Raw genomic sequence first — 27,548 nt, 5'->3', positions numbered from 1 at the left:
TGTTCCCTAGGGAATTTTAAAGGTCTGTGTAAGCAAATCGATCACTTCCCTGAGGATGCAGATTATGAAGCCGATACAGCAGAATATTTCCTCCGTAAGTCCACAGGCTCTTTTTGCAATGGCTTGTAGGTGCTAGCGTCGGGCGCCTTTTGTTTTCTGAACACAGGGTGGTGGAGACACTGGGACCTGTGAGGCTCAGTGGAGACCCCAGAGCCTTGTGACCCCCTAAAACTGGCTCCACTCTCACCTCCTTGGGACCCTGCCCATGAGACAGTGCAAATTCGAACTCACAGTAAAAACCAATGGCATTTTTTTTATTAGCAGCAATTAATTGCAATATAAAATCAGAGTCTCAATTCAAATCCATTGAAAAGCAGCTGATTGGGCATTAGGTCAGACTGGGCTAGCTGGGGCAGTGTGTGTGTGCGTGTCCATGTGTGAGACATTTACATTTCCTTATCTGACACTCCAGTGGCACCAGACTTAAGAAATTAGCTGGGTTTTGTCTGAGGAGCTCTTATTGCTGTCTTCACCTTTCCCCAAACACCACTTCCCTACAGAGGCTACAGATCTGATCTTTGCTGGTTTTAGTGATTTTAGTGATGGGAGCAGGAAGCGGGAATAAGGACAGCCAGAGCCCTTTGAAGGAAAGACCTGGTGCTCACCCGGAGCCCCTAGGAGAGGTGCTGAACCCTAGGTACAAGGCATGTCTGTAAGGAAGCCTAGCCTGAGCTCCAAGCCCAGCCTCAGGTGTGTGGGTGAAGGTCAGACTGCTTTGCACAGCAGCATCCTGGCCAGCAGGACAGATCCGCATCGTGCGTTGCCCTGCCCGGCTGCCCTCCCCAGCCAGCATTTCCACCCACCCCAGAGGCAGGAGCTTACTCTTCCTTTAGCACAGCTGAACAGGGAATACTCCTCCTTTTAGGTCCCCACCTCACTATCCTGCCCTCCCTCCACAAGCCCAACGTCTTTTGACATCATGAGATCTTCTCCCGACAGAAATCTGAGATAAGTGCTTTTGACCTTCCAAGGTTAATCATCAGAGGCTTCCAAAGACCGGGAGTCTTTCAGAATAGCTCCTTGTCAGCTGGGTGTGCTCCAAGCCAGATGTGGAGACCCAGCCCTGCGGCAGGGATGAGAGAGATAATTTAGGATCTGTGAGGCTCATTTGTATGTGAAAAGAGGCAGATCTTATGCTGCTTCCTCTTGGTTTCTCAAACAGTCCTTCATCCACTGTAAATTGTAAATAACTGAGGGAGATTGCTTCTTTCAGCTGCCTTTCTGCAGTACCGGTCTCTTAACTGCTGCATGGCCCCTGGACAGCAGAGCTGAAGACAGGGGTTTGATCTGGTTTGGCACAGGGATGCCAAAGGTTTGCAGGCTGCCTCCGAGGGCAAACCAGCCCTTGCAGAGTTGCTTGGGAGCAAGGAAGCTGCTTGCAGCATCAAGTGCACTTCAGAAAAAAGAGCTGGGGGAAGGGGCCAAACATCTTAAGAAGGATGGGTTTGTTCCCTCAGAGGGAACAAGATCTGAAGACAAAAATTGGCCCAGTGTCAGGACCTGACAGTGTCCCCAGGGTAGAGCCCTTTTTAAGAAAGAACCAGGTTCAAAGAGAGATTTGGCAAGTCAATAAAGAACTACTTGGGTCATTCCTGAGGGAAGTGGGATTTCTGCTGGCTTTGACCTGCCTGGAGAGGGACCCCACTGAAGATCTTCTTCCCAGAACTTCTGCCAAACTGGAGTCCCTGGTTGCTCTGCATGGGCAATGCCTGGCGGTACCATCAGGAACAGCTAGGAAGTTGCTTATTAGTATCAGACTGGGCAATTCCCTCATGCCCCAGGGAAGCAGGACAGTGATGGGGTAGTGTCCATGGCCTAGAAGGGCTTAGACATTATTTCTGCCAGCCATCCACATTAGGTGTCTTAGGCTTTTTGAAATCAAATGCCTGTTATCAGAGAGGAAGCAGAAGCATCCCTGTGTTTCTTTGCTAGCAGACACAGAGGATTCAAGGGAGCATACAAACACCAGCCACTTCTCTTTAGGCCACAGGCTCTGGAGCCAGGAAGACTGGATGATATTCTGCCCCTCTCTTGGTGGCATGGTCCTCCTGAGAGGCTGAGGAAGGCTGCTGTCCTTCTCCATCCTATGACACCTGCAGCTCCCCATGTCAGTCAGCAACTTTGTGTTCTCCCAACAGACGTGAATTTCAGAATTAAGACACAGATAAAACTGATGCATCAGGACCAGATTGCAGGACTGACCAAGCATCCCCCTAGAAACCCTCTCAATAGTGGGTGTCTACTTGATGTTTGCTTCCTGCCATTTAAGCTTCTCATCGTCAAATCTCATCTTGCTTTCCAGAAGCTATTAAGATGGTTATTACTGCTATCCTGTTCCCTGAAACACAGCCAGGCAGAGCTGGAAAGCAAGCAAGAGAGGTTTCTCCCTGCCTTCTGCATTCCCCATGCACAAGCAGTGGGCTAGGCCCCCCTCAAAGAGCTGGTTGCTTGTGCCTGGCAGGATCCAGAGGCCAACGGGGTCTTTGAAGCGCGGTCTCTGCTCACTTAGGAAGAAGTCCTGCATTTGCTTCATGTAGGTTCATTCTCGCAAGCAAGGAAAGATTAGCTTTCATCCCCCCTTCCAGATCTTTGCTCCACAAGCAGAATTGCACCAGCCCGTCTGATACCTTTCTTTATCAAGCAAGGCTTCATTTCACACTTTAACAGCTTATTTTCTCTTGTGAAGGGAGGAGAGAAGGCCTTCCTAGTTAAAAAAAAATAATGAATATTCTCAACGCAGACTCAGGCAGAGCGGTGGCTCCCACCGAGCCGCCCACAAGCGAAGTGTGCATGCGTGCCTGTGTGCGTGGGTGTGCGTACACACAGGCTTGGCCTTTCGCTGTGTGAGCACGAGTCAGGCCCCCCAGAAGCTTTGGGGTATGTTTTGCATGCACATATGAGCATATACGTGCATCTGTGCATCTATGCCATTGCCCTCTGCTGGCTGAGCTCTTCCCGTATCGACCGATGGAGAGTGTGCGTGTGTGGGAACTGGCACATCCAAACCCATCACTGCCCTCTGGAAGGAGCCCAGTCATTTAATCACTAGGATAAGCCCCGCATTTCAGCACACAGGGCTGGGACTTTTGCTTCTCGATCCTCACTGCAGCTGCAGAGCAGTGCATGGCACCAGGAGCTCCTTCTCAGCCCTAAAAAAAAAAAATCTCCTTGAGATGCTCATGCCCTTTCGGGAGGATTTGAGATTGAGCAGCTCTGCAGGAAGCATTTGGGTTGCTGTTCTTTGAAGTGCAGGCTCAAGCGGCAGAGCCCCGCAGAAGAAGCTGAATGGTGCCTGGGCTCCCCCTCCAGCCCACAGTCCCCGCAAAAACAGAGGAAAAGACAGCGTGAGGGGGAACAGACAACACAGGCAGGCTCCCAGCTCAGCCACCAGCCCCACAGCCCTCTCTGCCTCCCCGTGCCGAACCACCAGCTTCTTGGCAGCAGCAGTGGCCAGGGCATGGGAGAGTTGCTTTGGACCACTCTCTTTTTCTGACACACTTTGTTTCTCTCTCCCTCCCTCCCTCCATTCCCCAATGCCTTTATTCTCTCCTTAAATTACTCCCCTATGGCACGTTGCCCTCTGTCTCTCCCCTTCACCCACACCCACAAAACGTACTTGCGTGCCCCCCTCCCCTCACTCCGGTGCCACTTCCACGCCCCTGTTTCCTCTCTCTCACACCTCTGTTGTTCTTTCTGCCCCGCCCTCCCTCTCTCCTCTGCAGGGGCTGTTAGAGCCTCTAGTATTTTCCCGATCCTGAGTGTGATTCTGCTTTTCATGGGTGGACTCTGCATTGCAGCCAGCGAGTTCTACAAAACCCGACACAACATCATCCTTAGTGCCGGCATCTTCTTCGTGTCTGCAGGTAAAGGGATGCACAGGGCCTGATGCCCCAGGGATGGGCTCCAGGCGTTGGGGGGCTGCCCAGCCAGGACGTCTGCAGGGGCGCAGTTGCCTAGGCAGGAGTGTGTGTATTTCCCAGCCCTGACAAGCTTTATTTGGGGTGAAGGCAGTGTCACAAGGATGCCTCTCCATCCTGCCTGCTCGCCCATCAGAGGCAGGCAGGCAGGGGCTTTCCTACTGCCCTCCTTGGGAGCTGATGGAGGGAGAGTGTTTCCCTAACATCTGACATCTCTCAGGGACCAGCCAGGAGTGCAGTCCACGGAAGCAGCAGGCACATGAGGAGGGTTTTGCCCGAGTTTCCCAAGGAAAACTGCCCACCAGGAGGGGATGGGCAGGGATTCAGCCCCACAGCCCCCACCACTGCTATGTGTGACCTTCCTGACATATCCTTCTCTCTCCCCCGCCGGACGGCTTGCAGGTCTGAGTAATATAATTGGCATCATCGTATACATATCAGCCAACGCTGGAGACCCCTCCAAGAGTGACTCCAAGAAGAACAGCTACTCCTACGGCTGGTCCTTCTATTTCGGGGCCCTGTCCTTCATTATAGCCGAGATGGTGGGAGTGCTGGCTGTCCACATGTTCATAGACCGGCACAAACAGCTGCGCGCCAATGCTCGTGCCACGGACTACCTCCAGTCCTCCGCCATTACCCGCATCCCCAGCTACCGGTACCGCTATCAGAGACGCAGTCGCTCCAGCTCCCGCTCCACCGAGCCTTCACACTCCAGGGATGCCTCTCCCGTCGGGATCAAAGGGTTCAACACCCTCCCATCAACAGAGATCTCGATGTACACCCTGACCAGGGACCCGCTGAAGGCAACCACCACCCCCACCGCTACCTACAACTCCGACAGGGATAACAGTTTCCTCCAGGTTCACAACTGTATCCAGAAAGAGAACAAGGACTCTATCCACACCAACACAGCCAACCGCCGGACCACCCCGGTATGAAGCCGTCGCCAGGAGCTGAAAATGGGGCAGGAACGGGCAGGAGGAGACAGGGGTGGGCTGCAGGGTGGGGAGGGTGGAAGGGGGCAGGGGGCAGCAGGGGGGGTGGGGAAGGAGGAGGTGGAAGTGCCCCTTGGTGGAGTGGGGACCTTCCCAATGCAAAAAAAAAAAAAAAAAAAAAAAAATCCACAAAAAAACCACAAAAACAACAAAAGCAAACAAAAAACTGACAAAAAAAAACCAACGAAGGAACAAGCAGATAAGCAGACAAACAAGTGAGTGAACAAAAAAAACCAAACAAACGCAAAGGAAACATGAGGAAAGAGACAACAGTGAAAAAAAATTCTTAAAATAAAAAAAGCAAAAGAAAAAAGAAAAAAAAGAAAAACTTTAAAACTGAGAGAAAGATTTAAAAAATAGAAATAAATTTAAAAGAAAATGCATGATTTCCCATGTACCATTATTTTAACATTTAATAAAAACAGATTAAAAAAAATAAAAGGGAACCAAGAAATAACAAATGACAATAAATCAAGTGGGAGGAAGAGGAGGAGGAGGCAGCTTTTTTAATTTTGGGAGGTTTTATTCTTTAATTTTATGGTTTGTTTCCCACTTACCTTTAGCCCAGCACAGGCTTCTTGGGGAACAGGGGATGGGGGTTCGGCTGCCAGTGACTTCGGTGTCCTTGGGCCCGTTATGGAGGATCCTGGGTGCCGGAGTTAGCCATGACCCACTCTGTTCCCCCGAGACCCATGGGGATCCACTCCATTCCCCTGGGATCCGTGGGGATCCGCTCGTCCCCCCACAGGTCCGTAGGGGTTTAGAGTGACCCTAGGGAGTGCAGGAGCTGATGCTGAGTCACGCCTCCACAGGGTCCCCAGGAGGGTCCCCACTTCCCCAGCCCTGGGGACCCTGGGGTTAACGGTGACAGTGCAAAAAACAAACAGACACAGTAAATAAAGACACACATGAAGAGACAAAAAAAAAAAAAAAAGGACAAAAGAGGTTTCTTAAAAAAAAAAAGTGGCAATTTTTTTAATAAAACAACAGCTATAAATAAATGTAAATATAATAAGTGGATTTACTTGCAAGAAGAACAGATAGTATTTTTTTTTCTTTTAATTTTTGTTTTCTTCAGCTTTAAACTGTGAAAAAAAAAAAGGAAAAGAGAGAGTGGGGAGCTGTGTGGGAGGCACAGGTAGAGGACGGGGCGGGGGGGGGGGCTGGTGGAGGGCAGCTGGGGCTCCCATCCCTTCAGGATGAGGATGCTGTGGGGGGACACACACGGGATGCTGCGGGGGGGACAGCACTCGCGCACACATGTGCCCACGCTCACACACTCGTGCCCTGGTGTGCGCATGCTCGCCTGTGAATGCTCCGGAGGCTCCCCAGGGTGGCCATGCACCCCTCAAATCTGCCCAGATCCCCCTTGGGTCACATCAGTGGGGCTGCAGCCATGTGGGGGCACGGTGAGGCCACCCAGCCGCCCCCTGAAATCGCTCCTGTCGTCGCCTGGGCATAGACAGCACACCCTGACCCAAAACCTGCCGAAGGCTGCCTGGCCTTGGTACGTGCAGCCTGCCAGCCCCCATCCCAGAGAGCCCCCCGAGCCCCCATCCCAGAGAGCCCCACGAGCCCCCAAGCCCCAGCAGCCGTGCCGGGGAGAGGTGCCCATGGGTGTCCCCATGCCCGCTGGGTTTCGTCCTCCTCTCCACCCCTCTGCAGGGGGTCCCCGACTGCCGTGGTCTCCTCCACAGCAGCAAGGCAAGGCAAGCTGGGTCCCCCCATCCCGCCCCGGGCCCCCGGCCTGGCTGCCGCCCCCTCCCTCCCCGCCACGCCGGGAACGGGACACCGGGATGCCAGCTTTTAATGCAGCTCCCTCCGCAAGAGCCGCTGCCGATGGAGGCAGAAGGGGAGGGGGCAGCAGAGGTGATGGGGGATCTCTGTGACACCCACGAGACACCGGCCAGCCCGGGGCGAGGACAGGACCCCTTTGGGGCTGCCCCCCGAAAGCAGCAGCGCCCGCGGCAGGCACAAAGCCGAGGGTTGCAGGATGGGGCCGCTGAGCCCTTCGGCAGCTCAGACCCACTTTTCGACTTTTTTTCCGTCCCCATTCCTGCTGCTCCAGTTTTAGGAGCTGCGCAGTCCCCGCTCCAGGTCCCAGCGGGGTTTCTGCTTTAAAGCAGCCCGATCGTCCCCGCTCCCCCCGACCCACTGCTACTTCACCCCCACCTCCCCGCTCTGGGGTAGGGCGGGGGGCAGCAGAGGGACGGGGTCACCCCCAAAAACGGCATCACAGAGCAAGAGGCGGATGCGAGCGCCTTGGCTGGGTGTTCAGACCCCACCCCACTGCTGACATCCCCTCCGGTGGCCCCTCAGCCCCTTAAGAAAGATTCACAGGGGACATCCACCCCCTCCAGTGGCCCCCGAGGAAAAAGTTAAAGCCGGTTCCCCAGATCCCAGCGTAGAGGGAAGGTGGCGTTGGGGTTGCCATGCCCGCCCAAGCCTGCTCGGAGCTGGGGAGCATTCACAGGGCTGAGCGCGCCCCGGGGCCGGGCGGGAAGGGGAGAGGGCGGGAGGGCGCCGGGAGAGCGTGTGCAGGAGGCAAGGGCTGGCGGGGAAGCTTCTTCCCCAGGGTGTTGCTCAAGTCCAGCTCAAACCAGTACAAGAAACCAACCTCCATTTTCTTTATTTCGTGGTTTTTTTCAGACTGTTAAAAAGAAAAAAATTTTAAAAAGAGAAAATGACAAAAAAAAAAAATCCTGGTACATGAAATAAAGATTTTTTTTTTTTTATAACTTGGTCCTCGTTTATGTGGCTTTATTGGGGGCATTAGTAGTGCCAGAAGAGTACCTCAAAATCCAGCAAGAGAATCTACTGCTGTGGACAATTTTGTCCTCATTGTAAATTCAGAGGACGGTCTTGCTTCATGATAGTCTTTGAGATACAGGAACGGACGAGGCAAGAGGAGAGGGCTTTGCCACAGCTCTTTTTTGAAGTAAGTGTGGGTAAATTCAAGTCATACATGTGGGCTTTCTCTGCTGCCCTCCAAAACACCTGCTCCAGCCTCTCTGTAGCCTCCAGCATCTCCCCTCCTGTTCCATTCTCCTTGAATCAGCCACAAAGGCTGATGCTCCAACTCCTACTGGAAGACAGTGGCTCTCATGGCAAGCCAAGAATTGCCAGCAAGGTCAGAATTCATACATACTGGAGGGCTCAAAAAGGAAAAAGAAAGTGACCCTAGCATTGTTTTGGGGGTTTGTTCAGCCACTCATGGGATTTCTGGCAATTTCCTCAGGAGCTGGGTTGGCAGGGGGTGCCTGGTGGAAATGCTCAGTGTAGGAGCCTGGAGTGAGGGAATAACTTAGAGCTGGAGATGCAGACCCAACAACAGGTAAGGTGGCAGCAGAGGAGGCAGTGTGATCCCCACAAAGGGGACTAGGCTACCGCTATGCCCCCTCACCTCTCACTCACCACTGGCAGCAAGGGTGTCACCAATGAGCTTCCCTTTACCCTGCACTGGGCTCTCACTTGCTGTGAGACCCTCCATGGCTTTCTGAAGCAGACCAGAATCCCCGTCAGACTCCATCACCTCTAGCTCCAGAGGGGTGACACAGAAGGACAGCTGCCTGAGTGACAAAGCTTCTCTGAAGTGTGGCCAGGGTCTGACCACAGCAGACAAGTGGGACCTCGAGCTGAATGAGCAGGTGGGACCGGGGGAGTTAATTTGTCAGCAGCAAGGAAGGCACAGCTGGCTCCAGGAGCCCCAGCAGACACTGCTGGGTTGCAGTGTGATCACTGCACTGCAGTTCTCCCTGTTGCCCAATGCACCTTGCACAGGTTGGTACCTGTGCTCAGCATCTGTATCCCCTGGCCAGCACCAGTGGGTCCCCACTCTGCCCCTCACTGGACCCCCTCCAGCACAACCTCCTACAGCTCATCCCTCTTCTTTGGGCCCCTGTAGCACCTAACACTCACCCCAGCATTCCAGCTGGCAGGACACTTTGCTGCCAAGGTAATTGGGGGCACCCGCCGACCCATTTCTGCTCCTCCTCCAGGGACCCTTCCCAGCAGCAGCCTCACCAAGAAGGAGGGCACAGGGAGGGGAGAGGCAGCAAAGCAGGCCAGGAGCCTGTCTGGGGCACACCAGGGAGCTCCCGGCCCTGCCACGCGCACATCTAGGAGACAGCTGCCTTCCCACCCCTTCTAGTGCACAGACCCCAAAACCTTCTCACCTCCTCCTCATCTCCTTGCCTGGCTCTGAAGCCTCCACCAGTGCTGGGTGCTCCCACTCAGGCATGGGTGGGATGAGCTGAAGGAACCCCCCTGCATCTCCTCCATCCACCCTGTGATGTTTCCAGTCCTGGCCCGCTGCAGAGCTTGGGGCAAGACTGTGCTCCCTCATCCTCCCGCGTGCCAGTGGGGCACTGGGAAGATATGGCTACACTTCCCAAACAATGTCCTGCCTGGAATGAAGGGGGTGCATGGCTCGCCCCCTCCACACAGCTCCATGAGGGGCTCCTTCCTCGTAGGGTGCAGATGCTTCTCCCCTTCTCTCTCTGGCTTTTATGGGATGAGGCAAGGGAGGGGGAGAGCCAGGGAAGCAGCACCGGCCTGAAATTAGGTGTGGGGAATGCTCCTCAGACAGCGCCAGCCTCCATGCCATAATAATTAGTACTAATATTCAGCACTTATACAGCACTTTTCATGTTCAAAGCACTTTGCAAACATTAACTAATTAATGTCATATTAAGTGATGTCTTAGAGGGGCAGCACTGAAAGCAAACGACTTGTGCGTGGGCAGAAGCTCTCATTCCCCATCTCTCCTCAGGCACATTAACACTTAGGTAGGTGAGAGACCCTAATATGTTATCCTGTGCCCCTCCGAGTTCTCAGTGCTCCCCATGCCACGTGCTTGCCTCTCCCACTGCTGACTGTGTGCTCTGGCAGGCCCTGAGTATGCCAGGGGTGAGAATGGCACCAGGGTCTTCTCCTCGACAGCACTGAGCCACTGAGGCCTTAGGGAAGCCAAAGACTCGTGACTGAGAGGTCAGTTAAAATATTTGGGTTGGAAAACTTCCTGCCCCAGACTCAAGCCCCAGCAGTGGGGAAGGAGAGGCAGCAGGCCTCTTGCAGCACAGCCAGAGTGGAGATGGAGCAGGCAAAGTCTGGTCCGATGCCTTCAGCCAAGTCCCTCTCATGCCCCAGCCTCGTGACCTCTTTGGGGCCAGTGGTCATTCCCTGCTTTCGGGTGTCAGAGGAATGCAGTGTCTGGCCCTGCACAGGGCTGATTTTGGACAGTCCCCCTCTGAACCTGAGGACATGCTCTCAAATGCTGGCCAGGGATGGGTAGAAGGCAGGCAGGGCATCTGCCAAGAGAGAGTGCTGCCCTACTCAGACAGAGCAATCTGCAAGGATGGCTCTGGCAAAGGATCTGAGCTCCAGAGGGCCTGCACTGCCCAAGGCATGCTGGCCTGTGCTGGCAGTGGTGCCAGGTATTCCATCCCATGGAGGCAGAGCACGGCTGAGGAGGGGGCTCCCTTTGGGGGCCAGTGTGGGGCGAGGGAGCACTTACTACTGAGTAATGCCCAGGCCCTCACGTGTGTGGGTCTGCTATCAACATGTGCTTACTACTCTTCTGCTGCCTCTTTCATATGGACCACAGCCAGAGCTGGCTGCACTTTGCTTTAGTGGGAGACGCTCTGAGAGCTCCTCATGTGGGGAAACCCAGATACTTGGCTATTAAATTAACATCGGGCATTTAACTGCATCACTGAAATGGTTTAAACACCCAGGAGTGGTAATTAGTAATTATGGTTTGGTGAGGGAGGATATTAAGACCCAGGTATGGAGCCCAGTATTTTTCTCTGCAGATAATTTTTAGTGCCAGATGACTACAGAGAGAGGCCAAGCGTCAGACACGCAAGCCTGCTGTCTTGCTTGTGTGTGAGGACTGCCACGGGGGAAGAAGACAGCCACAAAGCTCGCCTTTCAAAAGCCAAGCACCTCAGCCAAGGACAGAGAAAGGTTTGAGGAGAGCTGATGGAGGAAGAGGGTCTGTGGAGAGGTACAGTCAACATCAGTAAAGCTGCTAAGTGAGCAGTGCTAAGGATGGCAAAGGACAGGCTATCTGAATGTCCTGGAAGTATCCCCAAAGGTAGAGGGGGCTCCAGACAACTTGGCATCTCCTTCCCAGGTGCCTTCCAGCTGCTGGGACCTTCTCCCCTCATCTCCCCAGGCTCTTCTTGACACCTTCTGGAGACAAAGAAAGAAGGGCCAACAGTTTTGGTAGGGAAGGGAGACAGATGGAGGATAAAATTTGAGTAGGACCTATGCAGGTTAAACAGGTGTGAATTAAATGCCATCAGCCTGAGTCTTACGTCCAAGAGTGGGGAACACATCATCCCTCATGCGAAGCGGAGGCATGGAGCTGGACCACACGTGGGCTGCTGTGCAGTATGCAGCTCCTCACCCAGGCAGGGCATTTACAGGACCTCTGATCAAACCGAGCATACCTGTACCACACTTTGCTGGTACCACAGAGCTCCAGAGTAGCTGGGCCACCAAGATGCCCCGTGGACATGAGAAACTCCCCTCCAGCCTGAGAGGGGACAGGGCCCTGACACCCGGACATGGGACAGGTCTTAAAAAGACTTCTAACTGGGGATTTATGCCCACAAGGGTAGGGAGGACATCTGTGATGTCCCAGTGTCCATGGTGGCTATTCCTTACTAAAGCCATTGACCACTGGCTGATAGAGGGGTGCTGAGGACCTGCCAGACATAGAGCTGCACTGAGGACCCAGACCGAGGATCCAGGACCCCAACAAGCCATGCTGCTTCCCACAACAGCAGCAGCAAAAAATGGGTGACTGCCTCCATCTTCCTGGCTGCAAATCCCAGCTTTGACCTGGCTGTGGCAGAGCCAACACAGACGTGAACCATTCTGGCAGAGTGTTGTCACTTGTGCCAGTTTTACACCGTGGAGAGGAGTAACGTGCGAATGACGCCAAACCCCGCTGGCCTCATTTCGCCTGCCCTTTACTGAAACCTCCGGGCCTTGCACCCTGGGCTCGGAGCGACGAGGGTGCCGCAGCTCATGTGCGCAGCAAGGGCTGGGCCTCGGCATCCTCTGCATCCTCTGCAGGGTCAGCTCTTGACATTGCGGAACGTCCGCAGTGGAGGAGCCGGCTGGCCCGATACCCACGGCTTCAGCAAAGGGGTCAAGATACACGGGGATGGGCTGAGTCCCAGAAACAGATCCACAAGGGCAAAGTACTGGGCTTGGGAAAGGGTTTTCTCTGCTGCTGCTCCTCCTGCTGCTCCTGATCCCCTCGGGGATGGAAAAAACAAGGGACTTTGCTCTCTAGGGACCTGTCAATCAGAATCTGCCAGCACCGTTTAATTTGCTGCATTAATGCCTGCCAGGAGCGCCGGCCGGGCTGCCTGTTCCTGAGCAGGCAGTGCCCTCCCGTGGGACGAGCCCGGCACAGCAGCAGAGCCTCACAGCCGCGCCGTGCGGGAGCTGGAGCAGCCCCACAGCTTCCAGGGAAGATGCAGCGCTGGGACCCTTGCCCGGGGTCCCCTTGGTGCACAAGGGTGGCCAGCGGACATTTCCACTCTGCCAGGGCTCCTCACTACCTGCTTTCCCTCATTCCCCCTCTCCTTCCAGCAGTTCAGAGGGGGTACAAGGACATAATTTACCTGGGGGGTTCAGCTTAATCCCACCCATGACGGGCTCCAGCCAGCACAGGGGCAGGTATTATTTTAGAAGGGAAGGCAGACAACAAAGCTCTTACTGTGAGCTTGGTGTGGCCACTGAGGTTCGAGGCAGCATGTCCCAGGAAGCTGCTTATCATCAGCAAGTCCCCCCACTTCTCCTACTCTAAAATCTGCAGCTCTGACTGGTGCCTAGCCAGGGATCATCTAGGAGTGTTTAGTAGGGTAATACTTCATGCATGCAGGAAAAAGAGTAATTCCAAAGAGCAGTTCCCAGGTCAGGGAGCCCCATGGCTGCCCCATGTCTCCTTCTGCCCTTGCTCCTCTCCCTCGAGTGCCTGATGCTGCTTGTGGGTCCTTTAGGGACAAAGGGAGGAAGGGAAGGTTCCTTCCCAGCCCAAACCCCTTCCCGTCCCCTACAGTAGGGGCCACAAGCAAAGCCTGGGCCTGACCTTGGGAGTCAGCTGTGACCTTGGGAAGTGCCTGATCCAGAGGAACAGGCTGCAGACAGGGAAAAGGAGAGAAAGAAGGACCTTGGACTGCTGCAGTGGGAGCTTTCTGGAGCAAGGCTGAGAGTGCGCATCCGTCCCAGCTGCCTCGGGGTACCTGACACCCGATGGGGGACATACGCAGCACAGCTTTGCCAGAAGGGACAAAAGCACCCGGCTGACTCCTCCAAAGACAGAAGAGAGCAGATGGTGCTGAAATCTGCTCAAGAGGAGAGGAAGGAATGGCCCCGAGGCTCCGTACTCCCTGTACCCTCCGCACTCCCTGTACCCCAAGAGGCACATTTGTCCGCGGCCAAGCGTGTCGGCCAGCCCTGTCTCTGACTTACCAAGGGGCAAAGAAGGGAATGGCAACCATGGACTTTCTGGGCTGCTGCATATCCCTTGCTGCCTTTCTTTTTTGTGGGGACCTTCCTGACAGTCTCTGAGAAGGGAACAGTATGTTATACATAGGTGGCATCTGCTTTTGGCTCCTTACTGCCTTGAAACTAGGTCTTGTGCAAATAGGGTTCAACTGTGTTTCCTAGCAGAAATTGCTTGCACTCTTTTTCTGCCTCCTGATACTCTACTTAGACCTCTTTTCCTGGCTGGCATAAACATTAAGCTTTCCAGAACAGAGACCAGCCAGGCAAGAGCATTTGCACAGCACGTTTAGCCCAGAAGATTCTGATTTTTCACAGAAGTTACTCTAACACTGATGATGTTGAAGGAAATAACCGTGGGTGCTTCTGCGCTGGGCAAGGGCCCTTGTAAAGAACACCCATGTTGCTCACAGATCTGCTCAGATCGAGATCCTTCTGAGGGCAGTGCTGCGTATGACTCAGGCACTGGATAATCGCAGGGGCACGGAGCGGGGCTCCTGCAGCTGAAAGGCACACTGCTAATCAGTGGTGAGAAGGCATTATGTGCCTTGTACCTTCCACCACCCAAGGCCCTATCCTCCTCCCCGCTGTAGATCCGGCAGGATCCATGCAGCATTTCCCAGGAGCAGCAGCCTCTGTTGACACGGTTCCCCATCACCATGATAGCTTCTATCTCCTCCAGTCAGGCAGGGAATGTTGTCCCTTCCTGCACAGCATGGAGGTGACAAGCTCCTGCTGCAGAAGCTCGCTGGTGTAGCCTAGAAAACAGCCACAGAGTGGGGATTTGCAGCTGAGCCTGTGGACTCCCAAGCCCATGCCCCAGCCACTGCACCAGCCTTCCTCTCCTGATGCAGGCTTGGAGCCAGCAGGGACGCTGCTGGCGCCAGCTGCTCTAATTGAGCTTTGTAGAATAAACTTGTGGCATTCGCCTGTTGGCTGCTGGGATAAAATCCAGCACTGAGTGCAGATCAAAGGAGACAATCTTGCTGACAGTTTGAGGGGAGGCAGCTGGACCTGGGCTCCTTCTACAGCTCTGGCAAGGGCAGTGCTCAGCAGCCAAGGGTGAGGATGCAGCGTGACACACACACTGCCTCTTTGGCAATACGTGTGGTCCAGACCCTGACAGTCACAGCTATAGAAACCTTGGGAAAGTTCTGACACTGGTCGCAAAAACAGTCAAAACCAGGCAAGAGACAGCACTAATTCAGAGAAAGACTATTTTTTGGGTACATCAAAAGTATGTGGCTTTTCCTGGTAGCATGGAAGGAGCAGACAATACAAGGTCAGGCTCTGAGCCCAGCCTACAGAAGCAGCGTGGTTTAAGAGGGGGGTCTGTCCTTGCTCAGTTTCTGTCTGTCTGTGAGGACAAGACAGTCCAGCCCAGCAGTCGGGGAGAGCTCAGCACAGCAGGAAGAGGAAGATGGGGAAAGCCTTACAGAGAAAACACTATTTGCTACCAAGAATAATAAACTCAGCACATTCCTGGTGTGGACCTTTCTGGACAGACATGGCTGGTCTGAACACACACAGCAAATCTGCCAGGTGCCACCAGCGCCCAGCCCCACTAGACTGCACAGACAGCAAATTAAAAATCAGATTCACCGCACGTACACAGTAATACTGTTTTATGGCCATTTTTCCAGGGTTCCTGAAAATCCAATCAAGAATTTTCCTGAAAATCCAATCAAGAATTTCCCTGAAAAAGCTGGTGAGCAACCAGCACACAAGAGGACAGGTTTATAGTTCAGCAACCAGGACACCAGCGAGAGGAAGGAAGCTCTTGGAAAGGAGGCCAAGCATTGCAGCAAAGCACCTGGCCTGAGAGAACAGCAGACTGAGGAGGCAGATAAAAGTGCCATGGAAAAGATGGGATGCAAAGAGGAGGGCCAGGGAAGGAAGGAGGGCTTCCCAGCCTGTGAACATCGGTCTGGGGCATGAGCCAGTTCACACTTGGCCAAGGTTGGTTACAACAAAAGCCCAGGAGCCAGCAGTAAGTTTTGCTGTTTTAAAGATGATGACAATGACTGCGGGAGAGGAATCTGACCTGAGGAGGTGTGTGTGAACATCAGGGCTCCCTGCAGTGGGAATGTGTTAAGGCTGAAGACTATTTCCCTTGGTTTCTGGGCTTGTCAAGAAGCACGGGGCAGTGCAGACTAAACATATGGCACAGGCATACGGTGTGTTTGGTCTTTAGTGAGGAAAAGGAACCCAACTGTGTATTTTTGATGCATTTCTTAGAAGAATGAGAAAAGGAAGTACTGGAAAATAGTGTTTTAGTGGGAACATTAGTCTTTCAATCCTCAGCTGCCTCTTTGATTGGAAGTACCGTCATATAAGGTGGAAAGCAACCTGTTTTAAGGCTTTCCAAAGCTTTTTGAAGGCAGAGGTGATCTTTTTTCTAGGAAAGGCCCCTAATGGGTTGGGTGCTTGGACTTGCTCTCCTTCACTTAAACCTGGCAAGCCCCTGGTAACACTGCCTGAGCTGTGTATCATCCTCTCGCAGCAGGAGGTGGCTGCTCAACGCAGCGCCAGCTTACGGGGCAACAGCGAGCCCCAAACTGCAGAGGAGAGGGATGGCAGAGAAGGTTTTGGACTGGAACATCTAAGGTGCTGGAATGAGCCCCTCTTTTAGGGACCTGTTAACACCAGCGCAGAGCCCAAAGCCAGAGGAGTGGGAGACAAGAACGGAAAAAACAGATGGGAGCAATTTATCCTGGCAGTTCTCATGAGCATCTTCCAGGGAAGAGTGATTAGTCTTATTAACTGATTAAATGATTAATTAACTGATGAACTGAAATTATGGATGAAGGATCAAATGATTGCAAAGCAAGTGTATTTGGAGTACTTTTCCAGGAAGCGACGTATTTCACGTGCCTTTCATGAAAACCAAAGGCGGCGAGAGGAACTGTTTGCAGCAGCAGCAGAGTGTGGGGTCAGCAGGACAGGACCAGAGGCACACGGAGCTGTGGGGCCCCAGCAGGACACAGGAGGTGCAGAGCCTGGTGTGAAGTGGGAAGCAAGACAGACCTGCTTCCTCTTCTAGTAAATCTGACCCGAGACAGGCTGAGAAAGTCGGGTCTGTTCATCCTGGAGAAGAGAAGGTCACATGGAGACCTCATAGCAACCTTCCAGTATCTGAAGGGGACTACCAGGAAGCCAAACAGGGATTCTTCATCGGGATCTGTAGTGATAGGACAGGGACTAATGGCTACAAATTGAAAGAGGGAATTTTAGGCTGGATATTAGGAAGAAATTCTTTACTGTGAGGGTGATGAGACACTGGAACAGGTTGCCCAGGGAAGTTGTGGGTGCCCCAACCCTGGCAGTGTTCAAGGCCAGGTTGGATAAGGCCTTGGATAACTGGGCCTAGTGGGAGGTGTCCCTGCCCATGGCAGGGGGTGTTGGGATTAGAGGAACTTTAAGGTTCCTTCCAACCCTTAACATCCTATGATTCTAAATGTGGCAGCAAATCTCACCTGCTTAAGAGTGGATTTTCTTTTCGTAGAACTCTTCTTCTCCTTGCTAAGAAAATGGAAGGTTAGAGCCATGCCCAGGCAAGCATTTATCCCGCACCAGCCACTCCCTATGCATGCTGTCTCCTCCAACCCACACCATACCCAACTGTGTCACCAGAAAAGGAAATCTGATGGGCTAAGACCAAGCATCACGTGATCTGCCATCTCTGGTAGACAGCAGCAGCACTGCATTCTCTTGCATGCACCTCGCGCAGACTCGGGAGTGAAGAGGAAACTGGAAAGAAAGGGATTTTATCAATTTCTTTTCATTTATTCCTAAGTCTATTTCTCTTTCCAGAACTTCTTCGTCTTTTCCTCACCATCTCCTAAGCTCTGAGTCCCTCTGAGCCCACTGGGCCCACTGCCTAGCTTGGGGGGGCGAGAGGCAGGCGCTGTGGGGCTCACATGGAGCTGGGATCCCACTGAGCCACTGCAAGCGACCGGCGAGGCAGCTCCAGCACTAATGATGTTTGTCTCCAAAAAGGCTGTTTAGGTGAGACAGTTACAAATTGTATTTTATAAACTGTATTTCTATAAGTGGATTTTTTTTTTGCTAGCGGGAAGAGGTGCTTTAATAATCCCACTTCTGATTAATGGCAGGATATCTTGTCAAAGCAAAGACCACTGCAGCTTCAGTTCTTTCTCGAGGAGGAATCACAAGTGGAAAATAAAGAACAAAATGCACACCTCTCTGCCTGGAAAATATTGATCTAGACTCTTCCTAGGTAAAAGATACTCAGTAAAATTCTCTGAAGAGTTTTCCAGCCTGTGAGCTGAAGAGATTTGTAAACCAATCCTGCTCTTTTTAGGGGTAGAGAAAATTTCAATCACTCTGGCATGAGAGCATTTGGGATTTATTGATTTATTGCCCTCACTCCCTGAGAAGAAATACTATCCCAATTACAGAGACAGGGACCCGAGGCACTGCTGTATTAAATCACTGGCTTACGGTCTCCTAGAGAGGCTGTAGGGCTGAATCCAACTTCCAGCCCTAGGCCTCCCCTCCAGCAGGTCCAGGGAAGCCATCGGGGACAATGGGAAAGCTTGACTATCACACTATGAACACAGCAAGGGCAACTGCAATTCCCATTCTTTACACATCTTTAACTCTCAAAGTCAAGTGGTTCTTGTAACACCCTCTAAAGCACTAAGTTGGTTGAATGATCACACAACTACAGCCTGAAAAGTACCTGATTTTGTACAGAACCATTGCAGAGTTTGCATTTGTACTTTTATTTCAAGAAGCTCTGTGTGAGAGAAAATGAAGAGGTACAGTATTAAGTCATGTTTCCTGTCCTAGCATGTGGCTTTATTGACATACTTCTTGTCCAAAGTCCTGTAAGTCTGTTCTCTATCAAAGTCATTTCTTAACTTCTATCTCCATTTTTATCTGGGAAAACAGGAATTTACCTACTGGACATCACAGTAACTCCATCACATGTCTGCAAAGCAAACTAGCACAACCAGATGGGAACTGCCCATTAATGGTTGAAATCTGTATTTGACTAAGCTGAGGATCGTCATTCTTCCAATACATGATTTTTGTAACGTAAGTTGAACTCCAGTTTTCCTAAAGGAAAAAAGTTTCCAATCGGGCAGTCCTTTGTGTGGCCATGAAGCTCAAGTTGTTTTCCTGAGAACAGAGGGTAGACAGGCAGAGGGAGTTTGTTAGACACCTATCCCATCCTGCTGCTATCAGGAGAGCCATTTACACCAAAACCATTCCCAACAGGCATTTGCCTACCACAGGGCTGAATACTTCTGCCAAGAGAAGTTCCACGGTTCCAGGAAGTTTAGCCATTGTAAGCACGGGAGATGTTTCTGACCTCACCATTGTCTGAGCTGCTATGCTCTGCTGAGCCTTCAGCACACACAGAAAGCCAAGTTTTCTTCCTCTTTATGACATCTGGGTACAAACTGAATGGGTTTTGTCACATGTCACCCCCAGCTTTTACACTTAAAAGCCAAACTCAAGCATTTTAATCAACAGGGCAAATTTACACTATCCTTAACATCACTCTCCTGGCACTCACGCATGTTTTTCCTTATTAAGTGGCTATTAAGCGGGAACAAAATTTCAATAAATGACAGTGTTGTCCCAAAATAGGTTCATTCACCCAGTCTGCAGGAGGCCAATCCACGCACATAATCCAGGCATTTGATTTATTTACAGTTCTGCATAGAAAGGGGTGCTGAATAGCAAATCCATAAAGCCAGCATGATGACTACCAAAACTTTTCACTCTTTATATATTTTAGCAAACAAAGCCACTAATGTTCCTTGGCCAAAAATTACCTAATTCTCTTTTTAATTAGTATTCTGTCTTCTATTGGTTAATGATCCTCTCACTGCTCGTGCTAATTAGTCTGCACGCTCAGTCTTTCTCTCGAGTCGGTGCTTTCTTGGGTCAGTGGCCGTGATCTCCCCCTGCCAGAATTACCTTTTACTCAGCTGCAGCTGATTCAGCACAGTTGCTGAGCAGTCTTTATTAGTTTCTTCCTTATCTTGGGGGTTCTGCCAAATGTCCCTGTGGCTTGTAAATTCTGCATTTTTTGTGCCCACAATCTGTGTTACATCCTTCTTCCCAATTTTGTTAACTTCCCCTGAGGTCACTGAAACATGTTAAGCCCTAAACCTTAACAAGGCAATTCTACTGTCAAGTAATTTGACCTTCTAACACCTGGGTATCACTTGGAGCTTGTTTGTTGGCTGCCGTTTCACGGATTAAACCTCTTTTCTTGTTGATTAGACTTGAAAGTATACAAAGATCAAACATCAAAGAACATCCTTTCTTAAGAAAATTTTTTCATATTTGACGCTTTGCGACAACGCGGCCGCTTTACGACAGCCGCGCTCGTTGGTCGCTTTTCCGGGGGGGGGGAGGGGGGATGGTGGAGTTTTTCTACTTTACGACAACGGCGCTGCCGTCGCGCGGTGCTGACGGAAGAAGGGCGCGCCGGGGTTGCGCGCGGCCTTTTCCCCGCCCGCCGCCGCCGCTGGAGCTGCTCCCGGAGCCGCTCCCGGATCCGCCGCCATCGGGGCCGCGCCGGGGCCGCGCAGGTGAGGGGGGCGCTGGGGCCACCCTGGGGCCTCTCGCCTGCCCCGCCGGCGCCTCCCGCGCGTACCGAGACCCCCGGCCCCGCCCCGCCGGTTCCGGCGGGGCCGCGTCGCCGCCCCTCCCTGGCACACGCAGCGCCCACCGGGACCCTTCCTTCCTCCCCGGGCCTGGTGGGCGGAGGCGCCTTCCCGTCGCGGTGGCCTGTGCCGAGGCAAGGCCTCAGGTCTCGGTGCCACACCGTGCGGCAGCTGAGGGTTTCGGGGTTATTTTTTTTCTTTATTCCACCTTTAGAAGATTAAAAAATGGCGAAGTTTGTGACACCCGTGATCCAGGACAACCCCTCCGGCTGGGGCCCGTGTGCTGTGCCCGAGCAGTTCAAGGACATGCCCTACCAGCCCTTCAGCAAAGGAGACCGCCTGGGCAAGGTACCTGTGCCGGGCTGGGCCGTGAGCTCTGGGTGCCTGCCGGGCCCCCCTGCGCGCTGCCTGCGGTGTTCGCTGTCGTTACTGTGGCTGCTCCTCTGGCACCCTTGGCAGTGTGTCCTGACAGGCTGTGAACACCTAGCAGGGCTGCCCAGCAGAGGTGGGAGTCAGAGGGATTAGACCTGAAGCGTACAGCAGTGTTTGCTTTTGCTGCTGGGAACTATATGTGCAGAGTTAGAGGTGGGGGGGGGGGGGAATGTCGTGTTAATGCTTGCTCTGACTGTTTATGCTCGTTCTTAGGTGGCTGATTGGACAGGAGCCACGTATCAGGATAAAAGATACACAAGTACGTGGGGTCTGGTGGTTCCTGGGGTTTCTTTTCTACAGAGTTTTCTTCTAAGCGTCGTTCCTGCTTTCATGTCTCACACCCACCCTGTAATTACCTGCACACCTCAGCAGGACAGGCAGCTTACTTTAGGAAGCGTGCTTTACCCTTGGGAGAGCTCTGTGGGGCTCTCCCTGTCCTTGGGGCTTACTCTGCATTTTTGTACTGCCTTACTAACCGGGTTCGTAAGGGAGGTTTGGAGCGGGGGAAGACATGCAGGTGTAAGGCTTTTAGACATCAGGCTTAGGTGAAGGCAGCTGGGGAGAGAAAGGGGCAAAGCATCAGGGTTTTTTCTTAGAACCTCGGCGTCGAGACGCTTTGTTTTATTTCCAGACAAGTACTCGTCCCAGTTTGGTGGCGGAAGCCAATACGCCTATTTCCACGAGGAGGATGAGACAAGCTTCCAGCTGGTGGACACAGCCCGGACACAGAAAACAGCGTACCAGAGGAATCGTATGAGGTTTGCACAGGTAACGTGTTCTCAGAGATGGGATCCAAGGGGAGCCTCAGAAGCACAGGATTCTTTCCCAACTAAAATGTCTTTTTTCGTTTTTTTTTTTTTTTCTTTTTTCCGTCATTTCTGCAGAGGAACCTTCGGAGAGACAAGGACCGTCGGAACATGCTGCAGTTCAGCATGCAGACACTGCCAAAGAGTGCCAAGCAGAAGGAGAGGTGAGGCTCCAGAGAGCTTGGACTGTGTGAACATACTGTTGATAAATTTGCAAACTTACAGTAACAGAACCTGCTGGAGCAAACAGCAAAGGATTTCAGGATGTTTCGAGTCCAGTGTTCAGCTGGTGTCAGTAGTACTTAAAAGCATGGATTTCAAATGGCTACCTAATGCCTCAGGAGATTTTTTGAATTGTATTTAGAAAGTAAAGGTGGTGTTCTAAACAGAGAATATCGTTTCTGAAAACTATTTCAATCTTCAGGTAAAACTATGTAAAGAGCTGCTCAAAGCAAAGAGCAGACTTTTTAATGCCTCAGGCATCTTGATCAACAGATGGCTCAGCAAATGTTTCAGCAGCTCGGTGCCTGAAAGCACTGCTCCTCTGGTGGTAGTTTGGAAGTGGAGGAATGGTTGTGGCATATAGGAATCAAGAACTTCTCTTCATGGCTTTTCTCACATTTGTCATTTTAGAGATCGTTTGCGCCTACAAAAGAAGTTTCAGAAACAGTTTGGAGTGAGGCAGAAATGGGACCAGAAATCACAGGTAGACAAACTGACAAGCATTGTGCCCCCTGTGATGGTTTGGTTTCTCTGGCTGCACTCACAGGGCAGCTCCTTTTGCACAAATCCTGATATGCTGTGTCTCCGTTTCGCTCTCTACCTGACCTGCCTCTGGCCGCACAGCAGAAACCTCGTGACTCCTCTGTTGAAGTTCGCAGCGACTGGGAGGTGAAGGAGGAGATGGATTTCCCTCGGCTGATGAAAATGCGCTACCTGGAGGTGTCAGAACCACAGGACATGTGAGTTCCTAAGACAGCCCTTTGCTCGCTTCCTGAGGCGACCAGATTTTTGGAAAGCAGGAGCTCAAGGGTCTCCTGCCTGGTCCCAGTGTTTCATGGAGGTACCCAAACCAGGGGGAGGTAATGGAACACCCAGCAGACCCTAGGGGTTCATGGGTGGTGTTATCTGTAGGAAGGGTATCGAGATGGTCCTCTTGCCTTTGCAGAGAGTGCTGTGGAGCCCTAGAGTACTATGACAAAGCCTTCGACCGCATTACGACGAGGAACGAGAAGCTCCTGAGGAGCATTAAGCGCATCTTCCATACCGTCACCACTACGGATGACCCAGTTATCCGAAAGGTAGCTACCAGTTGGTAAAACCCAGGAGCGTGTTCATGGGTGTGTGCTGTTGTTGGAGACTAGCTGTCACCATCAGACCAAAGGGCGAAAACAAGAAGCATTAGCTGGTACCAGTATTTTTCTTAGGTCGAAGGCAGAGCTAGATTAATGCAGAGTTGAGAACACTGGCCAAGGAAAAGCTGTAATTCTGGAAGGGCAAGCAGACCAGTACTTGAGCTGTGTTGGAAAGGAAACTTACATCAGAGACCTGATCCTTGGGGCTTTGCTTTTGGAAGTGAGGAAGGCTTGGAGAGTTCTCTCTCGTGACCTCATTGGCCATAAGAAGCTGTGCATTTTCCAACAGAATTAACATTTCGTAGTAGTTTCTTTCTTTCTGTGGGTGAGGGTGGGCCAGGATTGCTGGGTAGTACCTTAGACTTGGTCTGGCAGTTGATGTGGTACTTACCAGTTCAGCTTTCTCAGTCAGAACAGCAGCAGAAATCAGTGATCTGGTTTGCTAGCACTTCTCATCCTGCCTAGGGAAAGAGTATCTGTTCTTATTGCTGAAACAGTTTTCTCCTCCTTTATCCACAGCTGGCCAAGACACAAGGGAATGTGTTTGCCACAGATGCCATCCTGGCCACACTGATGAGCTGCACTCGCTCTGTCTATTCCTGGGACATCATTGTCCAGAGAGTTGGATCCAAGCTTTTCTTTGACAAGAGGGACAACTCAGATTTTGGTGAGGAAAAGTCATGAAAGGAATTTCTGTTGCAGTAGCTAAAGGGTGTAATTTTCTTTATGGTTATTTGAGTTTATTCTGTGTCTCAGTGTCCACACTGAGCCCCCTGAACAAGCTAATTACTGCAGTACATGTGATAGCTGTGTGGGGAACTTCAGTATTGATCTGCTCTGATGTGCGGCTAGAAACTCTCTAAAGCTGACATAGTTACTCCCCCAAGTATAACCACTTGCATCTGGTTTTCTTCCCAGACCTCCTGACAGTGAGTGAAACAGCCAATGAACCACCACAGGAAGAGGGCAACTCCTTTAATTCTCCTCGCAACCTGGCCATGGAAGCTACCTACATCAATCATAACTTCTCCCAGCAGTGTCTGAGGATGGTAAGGTGGAACAGTGATGAGTAGTGGGGTCTGTGTTTCAGAGTCTCAAGAGGAAACTTCATTAAGGCTGCTTTAGTACAGCACAGAAGCATTTTAATTGACAGTTGGTTACACCAGTGGCCTTTCAGTTTTGAAGGAGGTGGGATTATTTCTGGTGAGATGTTGTAGAAAGGTTTTCACCTTGATTTCACAGAGAAGTCATCCTACTCCCATTGATGATGCAGACAGGCTTCTCAGTACACTTAATGAAGCCTAAGTGCCAGTACAAGTGCTGCTTATAGTGCTGTGACTAATGTGGGCATAAGGCTTTCATCAGCTGTCTTAATGTTTTGGTTTTTCTCTACATCAGGGAAATCCGCTACTGTTGCTGTAAAAGAATATTTTTCCAATAGAGGAGAGCTGTCTCCTAACATGCTCTGCTGTTTTCATCTGCAGGGAAAGGAGAAATACAAGTTTCCCAACCCAAACCCCTTTGTGGAGGATGACATGGATAAAAATGAAGTAGCTTCTGTTGCATACAGGTAAGCTGTTCTCTCAGTTTGTCATGGGGGCAGGATGTTAAGTGTGATACGGAGGCAAAACAGGTTAGGAGTGTTACTTACAGAAGCTTTACCTTGAAAAGGATTCATGGATGACCTCATAGTGAAAAGACGGAGGAGGAGAGGATTTTGCTGAGTGTTTACATGGATCTGGAAGAGAACAAAGGTCAGAAATAACCAGTTGGATTGTTTGTTGGCAGATACCGAAGGTGGAAGCTGGGAGATGATATAGATCTCATTGTCCGCTGTGAACATGATGGAGTGATGACAGGAGCCAATGGAGAAGTGTCATTCATCAACATCAAGACACTGAACGAGTGGGATTCGAGGGTGAGGAAGAACAAGATCCCCAAGCTAGCTCTAACTGCTTCACTGCTGCCTGACATGCCAGGTACAGCAGGAAAGATGAGACAAACATCTGGCGGTGTCCCCCGGGTGTTACATTCCACTAAGGAGTATAACTTTGGTGGACAAGCAGTGCTGATGGGATTCTCCCCAAATGTGAGGTAGCTGGCTTGAACCCTCTTGTCCCTGGGTGTTCAGCACAGTAGCCAGTCTGTTCCTATGGTTCTCTTTAGAATTCTTCCCTCACAAACTACCTTTCTAACCAGTGCCACAAATGTTGAGCAATCCCAGCTGTTTGCATTTGTCCCTTCCTGGTGCAAGAGCTTTCCCTGTAGGCTGCAGTTCACATTCCCTCAAGTGGTACTGTAGGGTAGACAGAAGCAGCTTCCTTATGTGATGACGAAATGGCTGAAGAGATGGCTGCTGCTGGCTTGTCAGGCTGACCCTGGTTCTGATTTTCCTCAGTATTGCAATGGGGTAGACTGGCGCCAGAAGCTGGACTCTCAGAGAGGGGCTGTCATTGCCACAGAACTGAAGAACAACAGCTACAAATTGGCCCGCTGGACGTGCTGCGCGCTGCTGGCTGGATCAGAGTATCTTAAACTCGGGTAAGGGGGAGGTTCACACCAAATACCTTCCAGGTGCGTTTTCCATGATTAAATTTCGTGTATGTCTGAGTGAAGCATTTACAAAATGAGTAATCCTAAAATCACCGTGTTTGAGTGGCCAAGAAAGGAAAGCTTGTGGTGAGTGCCCCAGCCTTGGTGTAAGCTGCTTCCTCTCCGCATCCAGCTGAGACTGACCCCACACGTGTGAGGGGCAGGTGGCCTGCGTGGGCTCTCAGCCTGTTTGCTGTGGCACCAACAAGGGAAATAAACACAGTAGCTGTGGTGCCTGTCAAGAGTCTGATTGAGATGCTCAGTGCCTGTTACTGAGAAATTGAGTGGTGGGGGGAGATACGGCCACAGCATTTTTTAAACTATCAGCTTAAAATCAGTTGAGTACTGTAGGTAGTGAACAAGAGGCTTTTGCTAAGTAAGTTCTAGTGGTTCTGCAACCCTCGGTTCCATCCACAGATGTGGAACTGATGCTTTAGCATTTTCTTCATTCCAAACTCCCAGGTAATCGTGCTATTGCTTAATTTTATGTATGGGGCTAATTCTTCTTTTATCTTTTGTACCTCTCCATCCGATTTGGGGATTTCCAGGTGCATTACAGATTGACAGTTTGTAGCCAGGAGATCCTCTTAGCTTTCAGTGTTGGAGTACTAGGATTTTTCAGCCCAGAAAATGAGATGATCATGCTGCTTTTCTTGCTGGTGTTCTTCTGCTGTCTGGGCTTAATCTCCTGATACCCCTCTGGTTACTTCTTGCCCCCTAGGTATGTATCCCGTTACCATGTGAAGGACTCTGCCCGCCATGTGATCCTGGGCACGCAGCAGTTCAAGCCAAATGAATTTGCCAGCCAGATTAATCTGAGCATAGAGAATGCCTGGGGCATCCTGCGATGCGTCATTGACATCTGCATGAAGCTGGATGAGGGGAAGTACCTCATCCTCAAGGACCCCAACAAGCAGGTGATCCGGATCTACAGTTTGCCTGATGGCACCTTCAGCTCTGATGAAGATGAGGAGGATGAGGAGGAAGAAGAGGAAGAGGAAGGTTTGTAGCATACTTGGTGCTTTATGCTTTTAAGTGATGTACTGGTGTGGATGAAAAGGGGAGGTGATGTATGATGAAGACCACAGCTAAAGGGTCAGATCTGACCAGTGCAATGGCAGGAGAGGAACGAGGCTGGAGAATGTGTGGTCCTAAGGATGAGACTCAGTGGAAAAGGTGGTGGGTCACATTGGGAGTACTCAGCTGGAAGAAAAAGGAGAGGAGAGTTGGGAATGCAGATGTTGTGCCTCTGTACAGATACTTGAGGACTGATTTTAGCAGGGGCGGGGGAGGAGGTCCCAGATCCAGAGTACTGTCTGGGAAAACAAAACCTGCCAAGAAGCCCTACATTCAGCGGCCCCAAGGTCTGCAGGAGTGGGTGGGTGCTAATTTCTGTTGGTACTGGGATATTTTTTGACTGCAGTTTTAGAAGTGGCAGTGACTATAAGGTGACACATTTAAAATGCGTGGTGATGGAGCGCAGTTGAGGGAACATGGTGAAGGCTTTTAGTGACTCTTGAAGCTGAGCAATCACTGGCTGGTCAGGATGGGAGTTCTGGAGGATCAGTGGTGCCCAGTGGACAGTGCCTTCCCTTTGCTGCCTAAAACCATCTGTGACCCCTGACGTGAGACCTCTGTGTGCTCAGTTGACAGTGGGAAACCCTTTACCCTAGAGCTCTTGCTTCTTTGATAGGAAAAATATCTCCCAGCTTATTTTTAGGCTGTAAGCGTAGCCTGGCTGCTCCGGATTTTATTATGGAAATGTTAGTTAGGTTGCTGTGTAATCTGCTCAGGAATGTAAATTGTGTAATTCCAAATGACGTGTATGTGGTCTTGGCTGATGGGCAGGTTTGTTGGGAAGCTGGGGGGAGGCAGGGAGACAGTTGGAGGTGGTATAAATCTCCCGAAGTGGCAGCCGTGATTTTTTTTGTGTTCCTTGTGGCATTTCCTTGACAGCAAGGGTTTAATTTTGGGGTTTGGGCTGTTTCCTTTCCCCAGCTGCATTTACTTAATTTCTGTTCCTCTTCTTTTTCAGAGGAAGAGAGCTGAACCCCGTAGCCAGCACCGGGAGGCTGCAGTGCCCGGGGAGCTCCGGTCCCTGGGGGTGGGCTGTGGCTGCACCTTCGCCCTGGCTGTGCTGCACATAGATCATAAACGGGGGGAAACAGGAATAAAGTTGATTTTGCCGAGTGCCGGCGCTGTTTTGTGTGTCTGT

General features: G+C 51.5%; 2 protein-coding genes across 6 annotated transcripts in view; both read left to right on the top strand.

The window, feature by feature from the left end:
- The window catches only part of CACNG2 (calcium voltage-gated channel auxiliary subunit gamma 2), a 52,099-nt gene extending 46,879 nt beyond the window's left edge, over positions 1-5,220 (top strand). For both annotated transcript variants that reach the window (XM_032106313.1, XM_032106312.1), the window contains 3 exons: positions 11-94; positions 3,783-3,923; positions 4,380-5,220. In XM_032106313.1, coding sequence (XP_031962204.1) covers positions 11-94; positions 3,783-3,923; positions 4,380-4,915 — 761 coding nt within the window. In that variant the 3' untranslated portion in view covers positions 4,916-5,220. The remainder of the gene's footprint in view (positions 1-10; positions 95-3,782; positions 3,924-4,379) is intronic.
- Positions 5,221-19,955: 14,735 nt separating this feature from the next.
- EIF3D (eukaryotic translation initiation factor 3 subunit D) lies at positions 19,956-27,525 on the top strand. Of its 4 annotated transcripts, none has more exons than XM_032105343.1 (15): positions 19,956-20,073; positions 20,363-20,496; positions 20,794-20,839; positions 21,212-21,348; positions 21,465-21,550; positions 22,020-22,092; positions 22,233-22,348; positions 22,555-22,687; positions 23,261-23,408; positions 23,660-23,790; positions 24,226-24,311; positions 24,530-24,659; positions 25,140-25,282; positions 26,055-26,335; positions 27,369-27,525. In XM_032105343.1, exons 2-15 carry the CDS (start codon positions 20,374-20,376, stop codon positions 27,380-27,382), a joined length of 1,647 nt encoding a protein of 548 aa, XP_031961234.1. In that variant the 5' UTR covers positions 19,956-20,073; positions 20,363-20,373; the 3' UTR covers positions 27,383-27,525. The 4 variants fall into 4 exon arrangements, 3 of the variants coding, with proteins under 3 accessions (XP_031961234.1, XP_031961235.1, XP_031961233.1); XR_004239543.1 differs by having other exon boundaries at positions 19,959-20,060; positions 20,361-20,496; positions 24,530-24,720; XM_032105344.1 differs by having other exon boundaries at positions 19,959-20,060; positions 20,361-20,496; positions 22,236-22,348.
- Positions 27,526-27,548: the final 23 nt, after the last annotated feature.

This window comes from Corvus moneduloides, chromosome 4 (assembly GCF_009650955.1).
Source record: "Corvus moneduloides isolate bCorMon1 chromosome 4, bCorMon1.pri, whole genome shotgun sequence".
Taxonomy (NCBI): Eukaryota; Metazoa; Chordata; class Aves; order Passeriformes; family Corvidae; genus Corvus; species Corvus moneduloides.
Note: the sequence above shows the minus strand (reverse complement) of the source record. Positions and strands in the feature narration are given on the sequence as shown.

What these genes read in the sequence shown, in the direction of transcription:
- EIF3D (XM_032105343.1), top strand. Translation starts at nt 20,374, where the DNA reads ATGGCGAAGTTTGTGACACCCGTGATCCAGGACAACCCCTCCGGCTGG. An exon ending in CCCAGCAGTGTCTGAGGATG is followed by an intron (nt 23,791 to 24,225) that starts GTAAGGTGGAAC and finishes TTTCATCTGCAG; the next exon opens with GGAAAGGAGAAATACAAGTT. An exon ending in TGAACGAGTGGGATTCGAGG is followed by an intron (nt 24,660 to 25,139) that starts GTGAGGAAGAAC and finishes GATTTTCCTCAG; the next exon opens with TATTGCAATGGGGTAGACTG.